The 16,948-nt window shown below is 39.8% G+C and overlaps 2 protein-coding genes across 3 annotated transcripts in view; one reads left to right on the top strand and one right to left on the bottom strand.

Moving 5' to 3' along the window:
* EVC (EvC ciliary complex subunit 1) overlaps positions 1–3,550 on the top strand; it is a gene marked incomplete at its 5' end in the record, with an annotated part of 51,101 nt that extends 47,551 nt beyond the window's left edge. Inside the window, 4 exon segments of the mRNA XM_083861410.1 lie at positions 151–244; positions 1,432–1,540; positions 2,566–2,612; positions 2,615–3,550. Of these exon segments, the coding sequence (XP_083717536.1) occupies positions 151–244; positions 1,432–1,540; positions 2,566–2,612; positions 2,615–2,664 (300 nt within the window). The 3' untranslated portion in view covers positions 2,665–3,550.
* A 5,185-nt stretch (positions 3,551–8,735) lies between these two features.
* Positions 8,736–16,948, bottom strand: part of CRMP1 (collapsin response mediator protein 1) — a 50,185-nt gene continuing 41,972 nt past the window's right edge. For both annotated transcript variants that reach the window (XM_083861723.1, XM_083861724.1), the window contains exons 11-14: positions 15,378–15,548; positions 13,950–14,129; positions 11,451–11,616; positions 8,736–9,780 (exon numbers count right to left, since the gene is read on the bottom strand). In XM_083861723.1, coding sequence (XP_083717849.1) covers positions 9,689–9,780; positions 11,451–11,616; positions 13,950–14,129; positions 15,378–15,548 — 609 coding nt within the window. In that variant the 3' untranslated portion in view covers positions 8,736–9,688. The remainder of the gene's footprint in view (positions 9,781–11,450; positions 11,617–13,949; positions 14,130–15,377; positions 15,549–16,948) is intronic.

Raw genomic sequence — 16,948 nt, 5'->3', positions numbered from 1 at the left:
CTGTCTTGTAGGAACACTTCCCTGATTGTTCCAATATTGTTTCCTGTGTTTCTGCAGTGACCTGTCTGTTTTGTTGTGCCATTTGTAATAACATAACCCAGAAGTGAGCTGTGTTGTGTTGAGTGATTGCTGCTTTGTCCTTGCATGCAGGAAGCAGAGCAGGACTTTATGAGTGAGTTGGCTGCGCTGACCCGAGTTCCACTGACTGTGAAGAAGAAGCCTTCCAAAAGGAGTAAGCCAGGAGGTTGGTACTATCCTGAATTGTTAAAAAACCCCCAACATATAATTACAAAATCTGTGCAGATTTTGCAGTATAACACATTGGAGTTTCAGGAGAGATTTTTCATCAGTGCCATTTCCCTAACTGGGATGTAGAAAAACCTATCAAGGTCACCCAGTTCTTCAGCAGCACAGCCACAAACAAGTGTCACCTTTCCTCACTCCAGAGCAGCCTTTAACTGATAGATTACATTGTGCCCACTGAGGTAAGGCTTTGCCCTGCTGAAACTAAAACATTTTTCATGTCTTTGTCATGTCCTTTAGAAACTGTTCACCTCAATTGCTGAATCCATGGGAGAACAGCGGAGTTGAATCACCCAGCTTTCATTCTGGTAGAATGGAAGAATTGCCTCCCACACATGTTCTCAAAAGTACAATGCCACTTAATCAGGAAACTTGATCTATTTTTTATTAATTTACTGTAGTTTTAACAAATTATACTATTTCATTCTTCAAGAGATACTTAGGGACAAATTTTTAGAATAGCAGTCGTATTTCCTAGTCCACATTTCAGATGCAGTGTACAAGTGTCATCCTTTCAGCTGTGCAATCTTCCTGTCATTATCAGAATGAAACATGGCATTACATTTGAAAGATGCTGAAAGGCAAGATGGGTGCCTGAAAAAGAAAAGCAGCTCACTCACCTGCACGGTTTTGAAGTGTCTCTCCCCAGCTGTTGTCCCTCAGATGTGCAGAATTGTTTGCCTTGGTAGGCACTGTGACTGCGTGAACACATGCGGAAGCTTAGCCCAGGGCCCTAAAAGCAGTGAATTTTTGACATCATGTTTTTCTGATTCAAATCAATCAAAAATATGAACTGGCTTTTTTTCTGTTTGGTGGTAATAAAAAGCCATTTTCAGTTACTTGCTAAGAAAATACATCATAGGGCTTTCAACTGTTGCACCACCTGGAAACTTACTTTAGTGTTCAGTAAGTGTGGCAGTTCACAGTCTGCTGTGTGAGAACTAACCAATGATGAAAATGCTGGGCTAATGTAAAGTGGAGTGATTTCCTTGGAACAATAATAATAGGTATGTAGGTATGTATGAAGTGATGGAGTGTAATTTTTTCCTTTAGGTTAATCAAAACCAAACATGCTCTACTATATGTGATTTTTTTTTTTTTTTTAATCCACTGCATTTGGCAATTCAGGTGAAAAAGCAAATTCCAAAAGACAGACCTTCCAGTCAACCGAACCAGCAGAAAAAGATGATTCTCGTGAATGTATTCAAGAGCTTGGAATAACTTCTGGGTTATGCAGGTATGTTAGAAACTAGAAATATGGTATGTGAAAAGCTATTTAGAAAAAAATCCTTTTTTTTTAATATAAAAACTGCAAAATCTACTTCTTAAGGAGGTATGTCAATCAAACTCAAAGCATAATACCTGCACTAGCTGAGCTTCCTTAATATTTATTTCTCACTTGTACTTAACATTTTTTACCCCATAATTTTTTTAAAGTTTGGAAATTCATCTGTATTTGCATGTCTGTACTGCTGTGTATTCTTTAAATGGCTTTGATTAAAGGTAGAGAAATGAGAAATACTGCTTCCAAATTTCCTTTAGTTTTATTTAAACCTGAGTCACAGACAGCATAAATCAGCAGAGACAAGTGAATTCAATGGAACTAGGCTGAAATGTAGCAACCAAAATATGGTCTGTCGTATTTAGGCTTTCAACTTCCACCTTTATTTCAGGAATAAAGGCAAGCCTCAGTCTTTGGCTGATGAGGGTAGCAGCTCTAACAATTTCTTGATTTTCTTGATAGATGTTTCAGTAGGCTTATGCTGGGTGCTAACTAGAGGAGAAGAAATGGCTACAAACCTGAAAGATGCCAGCTGATTACTACGGGCAGATCAAACCAGCCAGCTGGTCGCTGTGGCTTGATATATTGAGCAGAGAAAATCCTGCTGACAGGCAAAGCAAACAGTCGGTTCTCAGGAGCCACAGGCCTTTGGGGAAAAGTATTTATCCCCTGAGTGACCTCAGCCTGGGACTGACTTGAGGAGATGGCTCCTTTCCCTGATGGCATCAACCCTTTTCACACACTCCTTTCCCACAGCCAACAAGGGATACGTGTGTAGGGAACAGGGACCCAACAAAGGAACGTTTATGTTTTTGCAACTTTGTTTTGGCAGCCTCAAGAGAGGCAGCTGAAACCAGTGAGTGCACTAGTTATATAGCAAGTGCCTTTCTTTTACCAAAATTAATTTAGTTTAAGAGGGAAGTACAACATTTTAAAAACTGTCTGCAATTTTGTTTTCTTTTTCTTATTTATTCTTTCAGAGAGACGTCAAAGAGTTCACATGAAGGGGAGACTGAACCAAGGAAAAACTCAAAGATGTTAAAAAAGAAAGGCAGCAGGTAGTAAAAGCCTTTGTCTGAGCTGTCTGAACACAGTGTACCAGGACATTCTTCTGGGGAATCTCAACAGCTATAGGTACTTACTGAGCTGCTTTGCTGAGGAACAACAAAGAAAATCAATAATAACCCATAAATCTTTTTTAGCTGCAGATCTAGAATCAATCCCAACTTCCTTTAGCTGTTAATAAAGCATCCCTTCTTGGTTTTGGTAAGGGGGAACAAGGAAGTCTTTAATACAAGCTCTTTGAGATTGCTTGAGTAATATGCTGGGGAGACAGTTTTAGATATGGAATAAACCTGAGGAAAGTGCACTTGTAGGAGAACGGATGCACGCCGGGCCCAGGTCAGTGTACCTCAGTAAGGCTTCATCACAATAGTGATGTACTGTTTACTTTTGAGCCCGAGGTGTAGTATATTGAGTCTTTTTTTGAATGTTACTTTGGCCTAAGAAAAAGAGATAAAAGTGTAGAGAATATGTAAACAGGCTTCAGATGGTACTGGTACATCAAAAGATGACATTTGGTCTCTCTTTTGTTAAATTTTTGTGCTTCCAGTCTCATGCATGCTTTTTAAAATTTGTACAGAGATTTTTATATATGTATTTCTCTGCCTTTGTCTTAGAATTCAAATTGTTACTTTTAGAGAAAATGAGGGAAAACTGGTTTACTCTTTCCCTTTTCATATTAAAGTTTCTACTCTTCTTCCGTTAAGTGCACCCTTTTGTTTCCAATGTACTTTGCTATGCTGATTATCTTTCCTATGGGAAATTCTTGTTATGCAAAACAGTTAATTCTTACTGGCTGTACAGAGCACCTGTATTGTGTAATAAATTGCCCCACTTAAGCAATCCTACAGCTTTCATGAAGTGGGAGTATTCTGCCTTTTTAAAAAATAAACATATATTTTGTTGAATGAAAAGGTTGTCCTTTTGTGGAGGATGGAAAGTACTACATGAGTTACACAGTTTGCCTCAGACAAAAGTGCTGCCTTACAAATGAGTTCACCAGGCCTGTTACACATGTGTGTTAAATGGTTCATTTTCATCTCAGTTGTTTAAAAAAAATTCTAAATTGTACCCTTTCAAGCATTTAATTCTGGTGTTTCAGCACTTCAGCTCTATGGTATCTCTGCCTTCCCAGTATAGACATTTTAGCTGGGGACTTGTTCTTTTTGTTTGCTTTTTTTTTTTTTTTTTGGTTTGTTGTTTATTTGTTGGGGAGGGGTTCTTGTGGGTTTTTTTGGTGGGTTGTTTGTTTGTTTGTTTGTTTGTTTGTTTGTTTGTGGTATTTTTGTTGGGTTGGGTAAGTTTGGGGTTTTTTGGTAACAGAAGCAATGTATTCGTGTTGGATTGCACAGGTTTCACTCTGCAGTGCTCTCTGTACACAGGGAGCTGTCACCATTAGAGCTGATGATTCCCTGAACCCCTCAGGGCAGCAGTAGCTCCTGCCACACTCAGGGTGCAGCAGAATCACCCGAGCGGGCTCTTCCCTGTGCTGTGCTTTGGCCAGACCGCCTTGAAATGGCTTTTTCTGTGCATAAGAAAGAAGAAAGTTGAGATTGTCCCAAAAGCAGGGCAGCAGTGCCCTCTCCCGGGCATCTCGCGGTGTTCCCATCCCCTCGCTGGCGGAGGCGGGCAGGGAGCTCCGCCAAGGAGCGTCCCTGTGCTCCGTGTGATCCCCGAGTGCCCCAACCTTCCATCTGCCTCACTGTCCTGGGATGGAGTTTCTGCAGACCTCTCTTTTCTCCCGCAGTCACATTAACATTATCCTGTCAAAACACCCGCTACTCTTGTCCTCGTTAGTGCCTTTGGTCCCCTTGAGTTTCCCCATGGAGACACCGAGTTCCTGTTTGATGCCATGTGCAGATGGGCCTTGTGTGACACTTGCCATCACTGTCTGTCAGTGAGGCAGATATTGAACAAGACAGGGTTTAACTGGACCAAGAAAAAAGTGCAGAAAATGCCAAACAAAGCTCAGAGCAGTTGCTTTGCAGTTAATACTGTTGAACTTTCATATTATGTTAGAGAATCACAGACTCGAACTAGGGGAAAATGGGATACCTAGGCACCAGTCACAGCTCAAAACACTCAGTTTATAGTGTAAATCTATAAATCACCCTCTTTATTCTGGAAAGGATAACATGGAGGTTTGATCATGCTTTACAGGTACATATAAAAAAACACTGCAGAAGTTTAGGGGAAAATGTCATGGTTTTTTCTTCCAATTTTTAAACATTGAGGGTAACATTATTCCATCTCCCATACATCCCCCTCCCAATGGCTCTCACTGCCATCATTGAAATTTATCTGGAAAGTTTGTGGAAAAGTTCATCACAACCATGATGAATGACTGTCCTAAAGTCAGTTTGTTTAGATGAGTGAGATTTACTTTTTTACCAGGAGTAGATGAACAAGGACTGGTAGCTTAAGTAGTAAGTGCAGAGGGAAGAAAATTAGGAACAGAGCATGGTGCATTCAGACATCTCTGATTTTTTAAGGGAGGTGAAAATTCAGGTGCAAGCACTGAAGTCATGGACACTTCCTGACTTGAAATATAAAAAATGCAGAATCCAGTGTTCTGTTGAGCTTGATTTTTTTTTTGTTTTTGTTTTTGTTTTTTGTTTTTTGTTTTTTGTACCTAGAGATCCTTGACAATTAAACAGGATTAAGATACAACTTGAATTAAATCACTGTTATTCCAGACTGATGTTCTATTATGCAGTTTTCTCTATCATGCAGATTTATGGTATTTCTAATATTTAATTTTTTTTAAATGTAACACCTACAGTGTTATTAGTGCTGTTGTATATTTAGATACACAGATGGGTGAATATCTGTGTAGATATTTTTTACCACAAAGAGTTTTCCTTGGACAAAGGAAATGTGTCAAGAAGATGAAATCAAGGCAAGCTAGTGAATTCTGCTTGTCACTCCCTTGGGTCTGTAAGGCTTGTTGCCATGTGAGGTCTTTGAGAACCATTCCAGGTCTAAATAGCAAGAAATAGCTGGTGCCAAGAGGACCAGATCAACACTTTGCCATTGTGCATTAAGTTGTGCATTTCCTTGCTCCAGGAAGCCTTTAGTGGCAGGATTTCACGTGGGTTTAAATGCACCTTAGCAAGTGTAGGGCAAACAAATTCACTGGAAGCTACAGCGTACAAAGATGCTGCTGCTTCTCAAGAAATTACAAAACATAGGAAATTAAGCAAACACTTCGAGGAGGATTAGGTTTATATGCTTGCTCTTCTGACCTCCTTCAAGCTTGTGTTGTTGGCTGCTGAAACCCAGAGCAGATGGTCATCTGACCTGGTCTAGTCTGAGATTTTAGTTCTTGAGGACAAAGACCAGGATATTGCCAAGAAAAACACTTAGAGGCTGGGACAGCTGTCAGTTTTGGTACAGTCTTAGCATCATAATTAACAGGCTTTGCTATAAACACTGGAATTTAAACATGTAACTGCGTTGCTCTGGTAGCAAACTGTAACATGAGACAAACTGGTCCAAAATGCACTCAGAAAACAATTCATGGATCCAGCGTTCCCTTTCGCATCACTTGATTAACAAAGATAGTTCTCAGGCAGGTCATAGGAACTAATTTTAAGCAGACTAGTGCAAATAGCAATAGGGAAGAGCAGTTTTACATCATTAGAGCTACATCAGGTATTGAAAGGTCATAGCCTGCTGCAGGTTTTTAGAAGTTTGGCTATTCAGAAAGCCTGAAAGCTCTGCACTGCTTCCAGCTGTAGATGAGGTAACAGCAGCTCCTCACCAAGTTCACATCATCTCCCAGCCTGGTGTTCCTGCAAGGGAGCAAACTCAAGTGCAGTTTCCTATTCTGCAGGATGCACTCAGGATCACCAGCTAATCCCTATTTTCTTTACTGGTAGTGTTTTAGTTTTTAAGGACAGGTTAGTGATATAGGGGCACGGACATTGCTATGAAAGAGACTCCAGGTGGTAAGAGAAGCACCCCTTACCTTGCTTTGTTTTGCTGTCCATGAGCAATGGCACATGCCATCTCTGATGGAATCACAGTAACCATCCAGGTGAGGCATCCTTCACCTCACCTGGGGTGGCACAGCTCAGGATCCATGGGCTTGCTGCAGGCTGCCCCTCAGCAGTGCCATGGCAGGAGCAGCCAGGCTGCAGGGGCTTAGGCTACTTCTTCTTGGAATCATTACAGGAGAGTCACATTGACCTGACAGGCAGAGTCTTGTTCACACAGGAGCACTGAACTATAAAATTCCTCTCAAAACACCCACATGTATTTATTCACAGACACTTCACTGAGAAAAATAAATGCATGTTAACAGTGAATCTTTGACCACCTTGTAGGCAAAGGGGTTTTGGTTTAAGATGCTGTGAAGTGTGCAGGAAAAGTGGAATCTCAACATGAGTTACACAGTGATCATTTCTGCTACCTCAAGTGTGACAAGCCTGAGTCATACATTGAGTGAAAGTTTATTTGGAGGTGAGCAACCATTGCTACTTGCAAAAAACCATGCAAGAGATGCAGTAAGAAGATTGTAACCAGCAGTTCCAAAATTTTCATGCTGTCAAATTTGCCGCATAGCTTCAGAAACCAGCTGTATTTCTACTGTCAGGGTTATATCACTGCAACTGTTGCTGGCTGTCAGCACTCATAGCAAATGGGTTGGAATAGGACAAGGCAGATGGAGACTTGGCATTTCAGGGTTGCCTTACCTGCTAGGCTGTAGGTTATTCCAGGGCACACTGTCCTCAGGCTTCTCTGCTACTGTTATTTTACTTCCCATAAAAAACCTGAACCACCAAGTGAGCAATTTATTTTAATTCATATCATATAAAATATCTGAACCACAAAACAAGCAAGGAAGCCTGAGGATGAGGGCATTCTCCAGGCAATAGGAAACATGAATTTGAACTCTTAGCAGAAGGGATTGCTCCTGAAAAGCCTTATTTTCCTCTTTTTTTTGGGAGCAACCAATTCAGTTCACTGCAGACTGCATTGCAATGTTTCTGCAGTTCAGCTCAAAGCCAAAGGAAAAGCTGGCTCTTCAGACCAGCTCTGCTGCCAGGCTTCAGACCAAGCTGACCAAAATGGATTTTTCCAGGGTAGCAGTTCCTTTCCCAGGCAAGCTGGAGGTGACAATATACTAGTTTCAGAATGACAGGCTTCAGGTAGGCTACTTCCCAAAACTTTTATACCTCACATGCACCTGGCATGCACCACACAAGCTGTGCCACCACACATTGCTGCTGCATGAGTGGGATGGATGGGTGTTTAGTGGTCAAGCAGTGCAGCTGATAAAACCACTCCAGTGGCATCCACTGCTGCAAGACTTTTCCTGCTGCAGCTTTGTAGAGTGAATAAAGGCAAAGTAGCACAAGGGAAGGTGTTTGTTGACCTGCTGATCTCATAGCACCCCACTTCCACTGCAGCCCACACCTCCCACAGCATCTGCAACACCATCAGACAAGCAAAAAGTGACAGGAGATAAGGTTTCTTTGAACAGTTTGTGAGAGAATCAGAAAGACAAGGAAAAATACTTCCTTCACTCTCAGAGAATTCAAGTCCACTTCCCTCACCTTACCTGCAGCATGTTCTTTTCCTGCCATGCCTGGACACAGCTCAGTCAGCAGAGAAAATCAAAATGAAGTAAAATATAGCTTAGGTCAAACTGCAGCACTGGGTACTGGTTCTGTACTGCAGATGAAGATGATGGTAATGAATTACCCCTTTAGATGAATAAGATGTAGATCTGAAGGTCTTTGGGAGAAAGTTAATTTGTGTCTCATTAGGGCAAAACTGAGGCAATATCACAGAATCACAGACTTGTTAAGGTTGGAAAAGAACTCTAAGATTGAATCCAACCATTATTAAGTGCATTTTAGTCAATAGTAAGTACAATTTTTACTGTGAGCACTGTTTAATAAGACTATATAATGCTATAGTATGCATATGCACACCTATACACTTATCAACACTTGTGATCTAAGGAGGTTCCTTCTACTGCATGATGTCAACCTGAAAGACAATTTCTCTCTAGTTCCTCCATTCCAAATTTTCAGTCATTGAGTCACAGCACTGGAAAGCAGAGGAAGACGCTTACCCATCAATTAATTTCCTTTATTTCACAAGCTTTGAATTCAGAAATTGAACCACGACTAGTAGATCTTGATACGGTAGAGTAAGTAAAAATGCATGTGATTACAAAGGAAAAAATTTGTACAAAAAACTTTAAAAATCCGACAGCAACTTGGATTATCTGTAAGTACCAAAAATCTCATGCAGAAGGAGAGCACTACTGCCCAGGTGGAGAAATCCCTGCAGGGGTGGCAATGGCATTGGTATGTAAAAATTATGGCTCTGTCTAAAATGGAAACAAGAAGGACACAGACTTGGAATGTACTGAGTGGGAACAAACAGGTGCTATGGAGACCATTTGTCATTACGTGTCCCGATGAGTTTCTGTGTCTTGAGAGAAGTGCTTCTTGGGCTTATAATAAATTAAAGATTAAACAGAAGCTGCCTATACTACTCTACTGCTTACTTTCCAGATGGCCATTTTCTTCCTTCATTAGTGTTTTTGGTGCTGTTTCTCAAATACAGACATTAATCTTGGCATTGTGTCTAGTCAGTTGTTGGCAATGTGTTCTAAAGGGACTCACTCACAGAATGCAACTTGCATAAATAACTCAGTAACATGCATTAACTACTCTAATACAGCGAAAAGGTGCAAAGGAACCATCATCCAGTTACGAGACAAAGCTAAAACCGGTAGTCACTAAAGGGGCAATGGAAGCACCATGCTTTAAGGTGACTATGGCATGAAAGCACAATTGTGAGGCAAGTAGTTCCAAGCAAACACACCACACTATTATCACCTCTTTCTATACAAAAAAAAAAAAGAAGAAAAAAAGAAAAAAAAAAGAAAAAAAAAAGACATTTTGTTTTTTATTTCTGTTAGTACCAAATAAAACTGTGGGCTCAGTAACACAGATATTGAAGGGAATGGACATTATTCCCATGATCCTTCATCCTTGTGTTTCTGTCCATCATCATTTTTCAGCCAAGACTGGTAATATTAGAGCGCCCACCGGGAGGTGCCACGATGCGGTGGCCGGTACGGCGTGGGTTGTTGTCATCAATCTGAGCTCCTGCAACAACAGAAAATGAGGAAACAATGCTTTGTAAGGGATTGAACGGGAGTGAGGTTTTACCTGGCTATGCCTCCCTCACACCACCATCAGCTGGTTTCTCTTGAGCCTGACTGGAGTGCAGAACAGACCTTCAAGGCACATTTCTGTCTTCAATGAGAAGTGTGGGATTAAATGTTTAGGATCAGAATAATGGTCACCCACCATTTTCCACTTACTTGAAGAGCTGATGACAGCCTACAGACTGGGTTCCCTTTGTGAGATCAGACCTTTCAGAAAGTATTACTAACTACAAAAAATATCCCAAAACACATATATGCAGAGTCAACTTTACAAACCTGCCTCACTGACTTAGAATATATGTCCCTACTGAGGCCATGGAGCAACAGTTCAGTAAATCTGATGTTAGCAATCATAAATCCATGAGGAAATGTGCACTGAGCTGATGCAAACTTCAGACTGCATTTTAAATGCTGAAAGGTTAAGCTTTAGGGGACAGCAAGCCTTCTGACAGGCTAAATATTGCCTGATCACACTCAGTTTCCTAAAGGCAATGTAATAAATGCCTGGGGTCATTTAAAATGTTACCATAGTCTCTGCTTCTGCTTAATTTTGTGTTTGCCTCATTCAGATCAAATTTGTACCACTAAATGCCTTGGTAGTACCCAGATCCAGCAGTGCACTGTGAAACCTCAGCTTCAGATGCTTATTAAAATCCCAATTATTGGTTATTACTACTAAGTGGACTTTCTAAGCAATTTTTGTTTGGTATAGCTTTGATATATATATATATATATATATATATATATATATATATATATATATATATGTATATGCTCACCATGGCCCCAAGTGTATGGGCAAAAATATACCTCACCTCATTAGAAGGGTTTTTAAAGTATTTGATCTCCTAGGACATTTTTACACAAGTTTCATTTAGTTTCTAAAGAGAGGGTCTGTAAAGTAGGAAAATTCCACCATCAGCTCCCACAAGGGAGAAAATCCAATGACTTTCATAACATCATATGAATGCATTATTCACCACTGGGGCTGTAGACTTTTGAAGAATAAGGATTTGACACACTTGTAATTGTCTTCAGATTACAAGAAGTATTTCCAGCAACCCCAAAGGATGATTTTCCAATCTGTTTCCTATGTACCATGGAAAATGTTTTGGGAACCAAGAGCAAAGGATAAGAAATACTCCAATCTGCTTATTAATAACTTCTGCACATGGTTTATGACCATGGACAAGGACAGTTGAGGTTTCCCTGTCCAGCAGTTGCTGGTGAAACAGCCTGTGAGATGTCTGACACTCACAGGTTGCACCACACCCAAGTCCCATCAGCTCTGCACACCATCAAGGGGCTTCAGTCACATCAACCAGAGAACTCAACTAATTGCAATGGACCAGGTAAATAATATTAGAAGATTGACACAAAGAAAAATTCAGATTGCAAACACCTTGAATATTTGGCAATATGTAAAATATCCCTAGGCAATGAATGCATAAAAGCATGTCTATACTTAAATATATGTAAGTATATGCATGTATATGAAAATATACAGTCCTTTTATATTTGACTAAAGAAATAATTATAATTGAAATTTATCACCAGTAATCCATACTCTTGGCTTTAAAAGGTTTTTCATTAGTTAGGCTGACTTACCTGATAAGCTGAAATTGGATTGATGGAGGTTTCTGATTGGTGGGGGCTGGTTTTTGGCAGGGGAGGATTTAGTTGAGGGTGCAGGAGTTGCATATTTTGGCGTAGCTGGGATTTCATACACAGGTCCATCATACATTCCTCTGGAGACTCCTTGCAGTCCTCCCACCTAAAACAAGAGGAGAGTAAAAATCCAGACACTGAATGCTCAAATAATACTGCCTAATAATCACTGCAGGAAGAGAACAGTGAGCACAGAGCTATATTCTGCACTGCACTGGCTGAATTAACAACACAGCTGTACTTTATATATAAAGTGCAGTTTGCTTTATATATAAAGGAAATTATAAAGCTTGCTCTCTCCATTTCTATATATATAAAAATTACAAAAGAGTTTCTTATGAGGCTTCCTTCACAATCAAAGGGGAGAAGTAGGATTCAAAAGAACAGGTATGACCTGTTTATTTTACATGAGATCTGTCACAATCACCTCTTCTCTCCCCATTCAGCTGCTGAGTCACACTTGTGTTGTAGCACAATTGATACTCACTCTACCAACTGCAGCAATTTCTCTCCTACCTGTATTGCCTCTGCTCCTCCTCTTCAAAGATCTCATTCTCTTTCTTAGAACTCATTGAAAAGCAGTGGCAATTTTTAAATTAAAATTCAAAAGGTTCTACTTCCTGTCATCAACTAGAAAAGTGATTATACACTGGACTGTGGCAGGGGATCTATCTTACAATATTTGTCAATAATGCATCTGTCATTTGAGCTCTGATATCAGTTTGAAGTCTCTAGATTTTTTTTCCTGTATGGTCCTTGCAGGAAATATTAGAAAAGACAAGCAAAACAACTTCACTGGCCTTGAAATCATAGGAATCCAGGAAATAATATTTTAATAAGAACAGTTCCAGTTTTTACAGAGAGCATGGAGCCATTAAATTGCAGAATGCAAAGCTCATCAAAAAGATCAGAAATCTGTGTCTTACACAATTATGGTTTCAGAAAAATTTCCCCAACAGGTTAAAAGTGAAATTAAAATACTGTACTCTACTCACAGAGGTTTGATCCAGCTCTCAAAGCAATCAGTGCATTTCCCTTTCTTTTGATGACAGGGACATGAGGCTCAGAAGAACCACTGTCTTGCAGGGAGAGCCAAAACTAATGCCCAGAAGCGAGCAGCTGTCAACCACAGCAATGAATCCATCTTCCAGACACACAAAGGCACGAATTTATACTGCTATCCCTGCTCCAGGGATAAGTTTATACTGCCAACCTGCGCCAGTTAAGTTTTGCAGTCCCGTGCTTGACAAGTTTTTCTATATTCCTCTGTTGTGCACTGGCATGTTCATACAGCAGCTGATAAAACCATCAATGATTTTTCTAAGTATTTCCAGTGGATCAAATTTGATAGTGGGAAAAAGAAATGTGGGCATGAATCTGCTCTCCCTCTCTGCAGGCAGCAGAGGGAGCTGCAGGAGCAAAAATATCAGTCCCTTTGTCTGCAGACCTTGCCCAAGGATCAAAGGTCTCCCAAAATCTAGGCCCACTTGCAAGACACAGGTTACTTAGCCCAGGTAATTTTGTTCAAACTCCTGCTACAAGACACTAATCTGTGATACTTGTTTCTAAAGTGCAAAATTTCGCAGGTGCATTTGCTTTTTACAATGTCTTTTCTTCTGCATCTTGATTGAATTTGTATAATGAATGATGAAAAATAAAAAACTATCAACTTGCTTCTAGGCTTAATTTCAGCTGCCACTATCACAGCCTATGGTATATGCTTGGCTGAAGAAAACATGAGGGTTAGTCCATTTTTCTCATTACCTGTGCACACATAGTGACTTTCCTGCTCAGTGACAAGAAGTAATTTCCAAACAACTCCAAATTAGTGTCCAGCCAATTTTTTTTCAACAGATAAGCACTGATATAATTCAAAACCAGAGGGGACCCAGCCTTAATCTTGGTCATTTCCCAAGCTTTTTATTAAACAATAGAGACAATTTTTCTGAGCCATTAATGCTGCTAATACACAGCCCAGCAAATGCACTAACAACAGTTCAGAAATGCCCAATATAATGAGAATCTCTGGCTGACATGCTTTTCTTCTCTGCAGTGTAGCAGTTCAGTATGCAATTTAAAATTCTGTTTTTATTCTGCCTAACTCCCCCTCACAAGAAGCTTTCTCTTCTCCTGAATTTTAACTGAAAGTAAATTCTATCACTATTCCACCTCTCTTCACAAGCCTTGACATAAGGCATTGCTGGACATAAGGCAGTTATGCCAACTGACAATTATATGTTCTACCTGGTGAAGCTCACAGTGTTAATACTAAGTTAGATGAGTTCACAACTGCAACCAGCTTCGTGGTTGTCTTTTGAACAAGTCATACACAGTCTGTCTGATATGGACTCATAATAGCAAAACAATATTAAAAACAGTTGCTACTGTGCTTCCAAGAGGGTTTGGCTACAAAGAAGATTAAATAGGATCTGACATTACCTTATTCCTGATTTTAATGCGCTGGTAAAGATATTCAGGGAAAGGTTTGCGTGGGATGAAGCGGCCCATGCCTTTATTTACGTGCAGATTTCCATCTTCAAACACAATCTTCCCTTGGCTTATGACCACAAGTGGGGCACCATGGCACTCCATTCCTTCAAAGATGTTGTACTCAATGGCCTGAGGATCAACCCATATATTCACTGTAAGACCTCTTTCCATTAGTAACTTACAACATGTACATTTGTAGTCATAGTTTTAGACAACTGACATTAAGAAGTGTATAAAATTGTTTTGTATGAAGGAAAAGCAATGCATTTTGATATGAAATTAAAGGATTTTTCTGATCAGGCTTTCCTGGTTGAGCCATTTCCTTTTTTTCGTTTTCCATCAAGGATTTCACTTGTTTTTGAAAGCTTGCTGTGTCTCATCAGAGCATTTAGAAGAATGATAGCCCTAATATGAAGAAAAATTGTGACTCAGCTGCTGGATACCCAGAGGACATGGTCCCTCTGTGCATCTGCTGTGATTCTGTAAGCAAATTTCAAAGAGGCCAGCAGATATACTTCTGTCTGAAAAAGCCCAGAAAAGCCCAGGAAGGTCTGAATCTAAATAGGAATGACAGGGCAGGTGGTTATAACTTTCTTGAAAATACAGAGAGATCCCAAGACAGAGAAACTGAATCACCCAAATTTACTTTTTAAAGCTTTACAAATGTTTTGGTCTTTTTAATATAAAAATGCAATACTGGATTTTCAGTAAAACTTTTGGAAGAATTCCCCAATACAAAGTGCTAAAGCACTAAACAGTAAAATAACTTTGGGATAGACAACATATAAGGTAATACCCAGCAGAGTGAAAATGAAAGCAACTGTCAGTCACTGGCACTCTGCACTGAGGGCAAAGATATATGTGACAAAGCTCTGGAATTAAACAGAAAATTCCATCCACTCAGCTGATTAGAGCTTCAAAACATTATCAAAACATTTGTATTATCAAAGCACTTAATCATCTGTCATAGTTTAAAATATTGTTAATTTAATCCTGATATTTATAATTTCAGGTGTTTTTTAGGTAAGAAAAAAAAAAAAAAAAAAAAGCTGGTTTTAAATATATCCTCACAGCCTTATTAACCTCAGCTGCAGAGCTGCTGATTCACATCTGTTTACAGGTCTGCCACAAGCATGAAAAAATTAAATAATGCAAAGGTATATGCAGAGAGAAAAGAAATCCTTCCTGATCACAATGGTTCCAACACTCAAGTCTGCAATACTCTCATGTCCTGAAACATTTACCCATTTCAATACAGGAGGAGGCAGTTACCCCACTCCTCTGTATCCTGCACTATTGGTGTTCACATGATTTAGGTCAACAGCTGAAAAACAAGTGACATTTCTTTTTTCTTGCTGGTTTTCATTTCCACCTTACCGATTTATGGCTTTTGGCTGTTATAGTCTTCACCTTATCAGGGTCCCAAATGACAACATCAGCATCGGATCCTACAGCAATCCGGCCTTTCCTTGGATACAGATTAAAGATTTTGGCAGCATTGGTGCTGGTGACAGCTACAAACTGGCTCTCGTCCATCTTGCCTGTGGCCTAAAAAACAATGTGATTTGAGCAAAACACCCTTATGAAATGAGGATTTGCTATTCAGAGCACTGAAAGGTCAGGGAGATATTGGAAGGCATTCCTTTATAGATATGGTAATGTTGAATGAAACAGAGATTGAATCACACAGGACTTTGTATACAGCTCTTTACCCAGAAGTTTCAAATAAATGAGTATGTTACTCCACGTATTGCCAAGGACAGCCAGTGAAACCTTGGTGCACCTTGAGCACCACCAAGGTGCTCGGCTATCTGGGATCCCTTTCTCTACACACTGAGGCCTAGGTGTTTTGTTGTTAGTCCTAGTAATTTTTATTTAAATATTTAAGCAATTTTAAATCAGAGAAATTTATATGATTGTTACAAGATGTAACAAAAGATCAAGATTCCAACACTTTTGGGAATATTTCTTGCAAATTAAGTCAATTCTATTATCATTATTGTCAGATCTATACATCTAAGTAATACAACCAATTATAAAATCCTTGCCTAGAGAAATGTCATCACCAATAGAACTTGGCATACAAGCAGTGATGGTAATTGCAACTGTACATAATAGCATTTTGACTTCTTTAGAGTATTTTGGGGTCTTCCTTGGCAATGAGCAAGAACAAGTTCTAAGGAAGAACAAAAGCCTTTTAATATTAAAAAAACACTTATTTAGTGCCTGGTAAAATAGAAGGTTTCTGAAAAATAAGCTACTCATTGGTGCAGGACTGAATGTTACCACCTGTAAATCCCATGTGGCAGCCCCTCACTGAGTTCCTTTCCACTGAGGGAGTAACAAAAATACCAGCAGCTGGCTGTTCTTTGCTTGCTTCCCTACTTTGCTCCTACATGGCAGGTATCTGAAGCTGCTTCTGTGCTTGGAATCTCAATAGCTGTCCCTGAATAAAGTGGTTATGAAATACAGTCTGGGAGAAGTGCTCATCAGAGCACTGTAAATACTGCCACTTCCCAGTCTGCAATGTGCATTCCAGCACAATGCAGTGATTGTGTATGAGAGTGCAGGGTGTGCATATGGAGATAGACAATAGAGGGAGGATATCATTATACATTCAAATCCATGGAACCATCAAAAAATTCCTGACTTATACCGGCACTCCACTGCAAAGTATGCCAGTATGAATTACGTGCAATGCTCTCCTTCAAAGCATTTCATCATTTAGCCTCAGGCTCAGCTGCCATCCATTTGTAATTTTCAAAAACGATGAGACACTTCCCAAATTCAAACAATCCATTCATCACGTTTATATGAGGTCCACTTCAAAACCATTAAATTGCTCCAGATACCACATCTCTCGGAACATCCGCTCTGACACAAACGGAAAATAGAGCAATGGAATCTGGGAAGCCTCAGCTCTAATAAAGCACAACACTATTTCAGTG

This window comes from Zosterops lateralis, assembly GCF_965231275.1.
Source record: "Zosterops lateralis genome assembly, chromosome: 5".
In the NCBI taxonomy this organism is placed as follows: Eukaryota; Metazoa; Chordata; class Aves; order Passeriformes; family Zosteropidae; genus Zosterops; species Zosterops lateralis.
The sequence above is the reverse complement of the archived record's forward strand: the minus strand, read 5'-3'. Positions and strand labels throughout refer to the sequence as shown.